Below are 7814 nucleotides of genomic sequence, written 5' to 3' on the forward strand. Positions count from 1 at the left end.
CAAAAAGAATGGAGTGAAAAACATCAGGATGAGATGCACTCATTTTGCCCGCAAGTGTTTTTTTTATTATTATTATTATAACTCTAGCTTTATACTTCAAACTATGCACACAGAAGCATTAATTTGGAATAAGAGAAAAACATAATAAATTAAATTATTTTTTAATCTTTGTAGTCATTGAAAATCATAATTATAAATCCAATTGGTGATTAAATCGTAATCATTTTATCATAACGGCGAAAACTACTGGACTAAACTTATACAGCATAAAACCTAGCCTCTGTAGACTTGATTCAATTGCCTAACATAAAATTCAGTGTACTATAATATCGTTCAAATTTATTCTAATCTTAATATTGTGTTAAGTTAAATAAATTACCACACTTCTTTAACATGATTGTGTCTAAAACTTGAAAGAAAATGGCAGCAAATTCTACCCGCGTTATAGTTCACGGGACTAACATGATTCAAAAATAAACATATTTTTCTGTTAGAGTAGAAAATCAAAAATTTTCTTTAATTTTTGATTTTCATATTTTGATCCTGAAATCTTTGAAACAATTCTAGAATTAATTCCGTTTAACAACGTATTTTTATAATATTTTTTATCATTTGTTGTGATCGCAATTAGATTATACGAATCTTTTCAGATCTGCACCAAATATGACTGCGTGCATGGTTAAATCTGCGTCCCTGTGTCAAACTGGTTTTGAGGATGAAGCTGCACAAGCACTTCTAGTACAAGTGTTAATATGTAATCCCCTTCATGATTACAACAAAGGTAATTTTAATACTATTTCAAATTTAATGTCAATCTCAAAACAAAAAGGAATTTCAAAATATCTCTTTTAAGTTGTTTTATTTTCCTTAAAACTTACTTATGAATATTCCATTTTCTATAAAAATATCATTTAATGCCATTACGATTTACTTTAAAAATACTTCTTTTATCGAATTTCTTTTATTGAATTCAACATTATTAGCGCTAGTTTTCAAACTAAACTGGCTTTGAAATTTGATGTTCATAAGATGTTAGTTGATTGAATGTTTTTGAATATTTGTTTTATGGTATTTGAGACAAGAACTAAATAATTGGAAAAAAAATTGAAAACAATTTTTTCCCTTTTTTATTCTAAAAAATACTGATTAAGCTGATTAGTGTACGCGGACCGAGAACAAATAAAATGCCTGTTGTCTCCTTTGAATGGTGGGGAAAAGGGCACAAATTTAAGATATTTTTAAATTTCATTTGACATTTATCATCTGTTTCTGAATCTTGAGTGATCTTAAACCAAATCTCGTATTTTATGATATCACAGATTTTTAAAGTAAACAAATTTGCTAGTTTGCTGTAATTTCTGTTAGTTTACGTCCTAACATGAAACTTGCTCTTTAGCATGAGTTTTTAGAAATCTGTGACCTTTTAGGTAAATAATTATCACGCAAGACATATTTCTCTTTGAGTATGTCTACACTCTCAGAAGTAAAACTCAATTTTGACGATTCAGCTATCTTTGTGCTATACTTTTTTTTTTTTTTTTTTTTTTTTTTTTTTTTTTTTTTTTNTTTTTTTTTTTTTTTTGAGAATTTTTTATTTACAAAATCACGTGATTTGTGAAGAAACGGGAACTTTCAAATTTATATGACGAAAATGGTTGAAACGAAAATACATTATGGTGATATTTTAAATATCTTTCTAATTCAATCAATCTGTAATAATAATGTTGACCACTTTTTCTACTAGCTTGAGTTCTCTAATTTAAATCGTAGGTCAGTATGCACGAAGAAAAAAATCTTGGTAAAATTAACGTACTGAGTGGTAAACCTATCTGGAAAAAAAATCTCATTTTTGGTATTAAAAATCAAAGTATACGGTATTTAAACCATTTATTTAAGATTTTTAAGTTCATGTTCATAAGGGAATTAGTTACCGAAAATTCTGGCTCTCAAGATTTTAGTTCTAATTACCTCACATTTCGTATAAAAATATGAAACTGAAAAGTAAAGGAATAAAGGGTTTTTGTGTCATGCTCTAATGTATCATGATAAAATTACCAAAATTTACCAAAATTAACCATACTTCAGTACAGATAAGAAAGCCATATTTTATGGATTATTTTACCAAAATCAGTACCAAAACGCTTCTGTAAAAACTGCCATGCTGTTGTAGCCCATGGAACCATAAGCACGGCAAATTGTACCTTTTTCTGGAAGTTTTGTAAATGCCTTTATTCTCATTGTAGGATGATATTGTAAGTTATAATCATTTCCATTCGGATAAAAACTGAACTTTTGCGATTTAATTCTTAAAAAAAATTTTTTCAATCAAAATATCAAATTATTACAAGCACAAACCAACTGAAAAATAATACTAATTAAATAACTATTTGAAACTAACAAAAATAAAGAAAATAAGGAAATAACAAAAAGTTTAAATAAAACTACCCTTTTTAAAAGGACTGAAAATAATATTAGGAGTACTAATTTTTTTTTCACTCTTAAAAAAATTAAGGAGATTCACTTTTGAAATACTTTTCGAATTACTATCAAATAGTGATACATTTTGCGTACTTCGATTTAAATAACTACTTTATGTTTGTTATACTACTTGAAAGACGTGGTTCGTAAAAAGGTTTTATTTTATTGTTATATAGATAATTTATGTCTTGCGCTGAATTTGCTGTGATTCTAGTTTCAATACTATTGTAATGCTTGTTAAAATTGTAACACTATAAAGGAATTGACAGAATTCTACATGATTTAATCCAAATGTTAGTGATAGTGGTACAATTAGACGTACGAAGTAGTGGTAATGCTCAATCACATAGCAATTCCATTAATTTAATTGCCTTTCATCAATTTATATTTCATGTAAGTTTGGTTTAATTTGTATAATTCCTTTAAGGTGTTGTAATTTTTATAAAAATGAGTGTATTGCAACAAAATGTATTGGATGTGATAACATATACGTAGTTCAACTTTACACATTAATTTGCATATTTTCTTAGCTGTAATGGAGGACAAAAATTGTAGCTTTGACACTCTTATTGCTTCAAGAACTTGTGATATGCAAAAAGAAGGTGGTTTATGCAAGTAAGTATTATAAAAAATATCATAAAATTTATGTCATTAAGTAAGATAGTAAAAACATTTTATCATAAAACGTTATTAGGAACTGAAATTTAAAAAAAAAATTCAGGACAAATAAAAAATATTTCTTGTAAAAGAGAAACAAATTGAAGTGAGTAAAAAAAGAAAAAAAAAGAATTCTTAAAAATGAATGATTTCTATCTAAAACAAATTGTGTTTCTTTATGAGGTAAATTTTGTTTTATTATTCACAATTTAAAATTTTCAAATTACTTTTAGAACTGTGTCCGAAAAAAATCAGCAACTACAAGGGAATATTTGTATAATTATAATTAATTTCACTTCAATTAAAACTGTTATTCTAAGGTTTTTCGTCAAATTAAATAGCACTTTTAAAACATATTAGGTTATTTTAATAACTATTTTTAGTCACGGCAGTTACTCACAACTTTTAAGTTCAATTTAATCCATATTTAGCAGCGCCCTCTGTGTTTACCAAGAAAATGCGCCAAATCAATGTAAAGAATAGTCACAGTTTGCTTGTGATTAATTTTTTTTTAAATTCAAAAACTTACATGTCATGTAAATTATTCCATTTTTTTTAAACAGCATATTTCTCCCAACAAAAGTTTTAAGAGTGTAATTTAAGTTTGAACTTAATATTAAAGAAGCATTTTCCTACGAAAAATTGGTCAAAATGTTTTAATATTTATTGTTCTTTAGATTTGTCAGCTATCATGTATATGTCTGCATGTTTCTTTTAAAATTACATTTTAGACAAATTTAAATGCAAAGAAAATTATTGTAGCATTTGTTTAAACAAATAATTAATCAAATTTAAATATTATTATTTAAACAAATGTATATGCTATAGAATATTATTATTATTATATTATATATTTACTATTTTGATTTATGAAACATTTTATTCAGTCGTCTAGCATAATATAGTTGTAAATAAATCCCACAAAACATTAGTTGTTTAAATTTTACGATTTAAAAGAGAATAACATTTTGGTTATATTACACAAATATGAATATTAAAAATTAATTTAAACATTAAAGCTAGGCTGCAAGTATGAAGCTAGAAAATGCTTTCTTAAAAGAAAACTAGCCTGTGTTTAACATTTCAGAAAACATTATAGCTGAGTATAAATGCACAGATAGTAGAACATATACTAGTATAACCATAATAGTATAAACGTAATACTCGAGTAACTGTAGTTAAGTAAGAACACGAAAGATCATGTAGAGTTGAACATAAATATAAAACTGGAATTATAATTAAAGGTAAACGTCAAGCTATAACAGCAATAACTCTTTTACGTTAAATGTTTGTTCCAGTTTTCTGTATATATTGAGTAAATGTTTATACATTATGTATAAGTATATACACAAATACTTAAGATTAAATTTAATGCTAAAAAAATTGTTAATGATTATAAATGTAAAAGAGCTAAATCTGTAAATAAGTAAAATGATCGAGTTGGAACAATTGTATAAGAATTTTATGTAGCTCAGTTGTTCTAACTCTCTATAGACATGCAGTGTAAATATAACACAATGTACATGTATGTATAATTCTTATAAGTAGACATACAATGATTGAATATTTGAAAATGAGTATAACGCAAAGCTGTAACTGTAAATAAGTATATACATAAAACGAAAAACTACTATAATTGAGTAAAATCATTAAGATAGAAACTGTCTAATTGAAAACTAAGGTAGGTAGGTACTTAATTTACGTTGCACTAGAACTGCACAATGGGCTATTGGCGATAGTCTGGGAAACATCCCTTAAGATGATCCGAACACATACCATCACAATTTTGTTCCTCTGCAGAGGATACAGAGACAGAGCTGGCTCTACGACCTGCACGCAAAGTCGAGCACTTTACGGTAGAACGACGGTACGAGTACTTTACGGTACGAGGACCAGTACCGCACACCCTTGGATCCCATATCCAATGTCAGCTGATCAAAGTAGTCACCCACCCGCTGACAGTCCGCAGCCAATGATGCTTGACTTCGGTGATCTACTGGGATCCGTGTCTTAAATTAGTGACGATGATCCACTGCTGTACAATTAAAAACTAAAATAAAATGAGAACAGTAGTAGTTGAACTTGAGCATTAAATTAGATTCATTATAATCATTATTATAATTATTATTATTATTATAATTATTATCATAATTATTATTGTAATTATTATAATTATTATTGTAATTTTACGAACTTACCATAATTTAATCTAAATGCAAAATTTTATTTTCAGAAATCTTGATAGCTCTAGACAATGTGTGAATCAAATATTTTCGAAATGCTCCAAAGAAACTCAAAAAGCCTTCTACGATGTTTACGACACTTTTATAAACCTTATGAGAAAGCATTGTGCATACATAGGAGCTTGATCATGTTTTTGAAGTGTATCGCATGATGTATTTTCTTCAAAATATAAATTGATTTAACGGAAATAAAATAAAATTTTAGTCATTCAATTTTTATGTTGTCTTTTTCTTAAAATTTGACGAATAATATTTCAAATAGCATCCAAATGTTCTGAAAAATAAAGTATATATAATATATATAAATATATAATATGTGTGCCTGTACATGAGTGTGTGATTGTGTGATAACGGTGTACTGGAATTCAAAATTTAATCCTTATTACTACGTATTTAGTAAAAAATCAAAAAAAAAATCAATTTAACAGAATAAAAAAATTTCATGACATGCTATAAGGTATCATGATAAAATTCCAAAATTTTATCACTTAAAGAGCAATATTTGACAGTAAATTTTTCTATAATCATTTCCAAAGTACTTCGGGAAAAATTAAAGAGCTTTTGGAGCTCAAAAAAGCTTGGCTCGTTTGAATTTTCAGTGTTTTGGTGTATCATGAAAAACAATCATAGTATCATCAAATCAAATTATCATACTTTATTACGATACACCAAATTAAATTATCAAATTTTATCACATGTAATACCGTATTTTATAATTAGTTTTGAAAAATCATTGCCAAAGCGTGTCGGTAAAAATTACCGGTTTTTTTGGTGTTTCGATAGACTCTGAAGTACGGTAAATTTGACCATATTCGGGAAGTTTTGAACATACATTTTTCTCAGCTTACAATGGAGTTAGGTAGAGTAATTTGTGTTTTCATACTAGTGAAACGTGTAGAAGCTAATATAATTTTAATATAATTTTCTGATAATAATTTTAATAATAGTAATTTCTAATAAAAATCTTAATATAATATATTCTAATAATAATTCTAATAATAATAATTTCTAATAATAATTTTAAATCCAATTTTTTTTTACAGAATATTTATTTCATAATGTCATCTTTTTTAGCTTGTCCTTATAAGTTCGATAAAATTAGGGAAAGAAACTAACTATAAGAGAAGTTAGTATCTGTCAAAGACTTTTATAATTAAATAAATAAACATATTTAAGACAGTTTTTTTCTCTTTGGGATTAATTAGCTGAGTTGTAACATGAGAGACTGATTTAATTTATTTAATCAAATCCAAATTAAATTCGATTAATATTAGTTCCTCTCCTTTTCATACAAGAAGGTTTACATTGTCGATATCAACTCTCTCCACATTGGTGACCCGGACGTGATGTTAATACACTTACCTAGACGGAAACTCCCACTTCGATTTCAACACTCCACTAAGAAGGATGGTCCACATTGAACAGTTGACTTGCTACTTGTGACTGCAACATTATCCACCTCCTCCTCCTTCTGTTGCTACTCAGTCTCGATCACACACAAAGTCGGCCTGTATACACTCGACTGCTAATTGCAGCATATACGCGAACAGCTTTTAGATACAGCACTCAAAAGTGCGGTGATATTAATACAGCTCTTCCGGCTTCTCACAAAATTGGGCCTTTTGTGACCGAGTGGGATTGTACTCTCACCAAACCGTGGTGGTAGCTGGGTTCAATAGTTTGGCGAGGTCAAATTAAATAAATAATCACAAGTAACTGAAGTGGTAAGATAGTACCTGATAGTAAACGTCAAACTCTTCAAAAACATACAAAATTGAAATGGCAGTCGACATGTTTAAAGCTCTCAAAAACAGGCTCTATTTTCAAGATATGCCAGACATGAATCAGAAGGAACAAAAGTGATTAGAAATATAAAATGCAAAGTTCCCAATAAAAATGGAAAAATAAAGGTAAGAAACAAAAACTAGAAAGCCACTGAAACCGAGGGAGAAAAAAAGAGGAAAAACAGAGCAAGAAAAAACATAGTGGCCGAAAGGCAAATCAGGGTTAAATGCATTTTTTAGCGCGCTATGGAGAGATGGAGAGGAACTAATGTCGTTAACAAGGAAATGAGCATTCAAATGGATAAAATAAGATTTCAGGGAATCAAGGTGAGCTTATGTTGTTTTATCTTGTTACTCTGGAATCTTATTTTATTCATTTCAATATTGATTCTCTTGTTAACCGTGTTTATGTGCTTATTCTGCAGTGCTGTTAAAAATTTAAGAACAAATAACACAAGATAAGGATTACAAAGATGCCTTCAGGGTAATGCAAGGGTTCTAACCTGCTATCTCCAATCTGCAGATCGTTTGTGGGAGGGTAATACCTTTTGGTCAGAGAGGCTTGAATTAAGCAGATAAATAAAAAAACTAACATTCTCTCAATAACAAAACTCTTTAAGTATTTGTTTATCGTTACATAAGAATTTGCATT

General features: G+C 28.1%; 1 protein-coding gene across 1 annotated transcript; it reads left to right on the forward strand.

Annotated features, from left to right (window-relative positions):
- Positions 1-44: 44 nt before the first annotated feature.
- Positions 45-5591, forward strand: LOC122268448 (uncharacterized). The gene is made up of 4 exons (XM_043057248.2): positions 45-50; positions 651-781; positions 3009-3093; positions 5369-5591. Exons 2-4 carry the CDS (start codon positions 664-666, stop codon positions 5502-5504), a joined length of 339 nt encoding a protein of 112 aa, XP_042913182.1. The 5' UTR covers positions 45-50; positions 651-663; the 3' UTR covers positions 5505-5591.
- Positions 5592-7814: the final 2223 nt, after the last annotated feature.

This window comes from Parasteatoda tepidariorum, unplaced genomic scaffold, assembly GCF_043381705.1.
Source record: "Parasteatoda tepidariorum isolate YZ-2023 unplaced genomic scaffold, CAS_Ptep_4.0 HiC_scaffold_2488, whole genome shotgun sequence".
Classification (NCBI taxonomy): domain Eukaryota; kingdom Metazoa; phylum Arthropoda; class Arachnida; order Araneae; family Theridiidae; genus Parasteatoda; species Parasteatoda tepidariorum.

What these genes read in the sequence shown, in the direction of transcription:
- LOC122268448 (XM_043057248.2), top strand. Translation starts at nt 664, where the DNA reads ATGACTGCGTGCATGGTTAAATCTGCGTCCCTGTGTCAAACTGGTTTT. An exon ending in CCTTCATGATTACAACAAAG is followed by an intron (nt 782 to 3,008) that starts GTAATTTTAATA and finishes ATATTTTCTTAG; the next exon opens with CTGTAATGGAGGACAAAAAT. An exon ending in AAAGAAGGTGGTTTATGCAA is followed by an intron (nt 3,094 to 5,368) that starts GTAAGTATTATA and finishes TTTTATTTTCAG; the next exon opens with AAATCTTGATAGCTCTAGAC.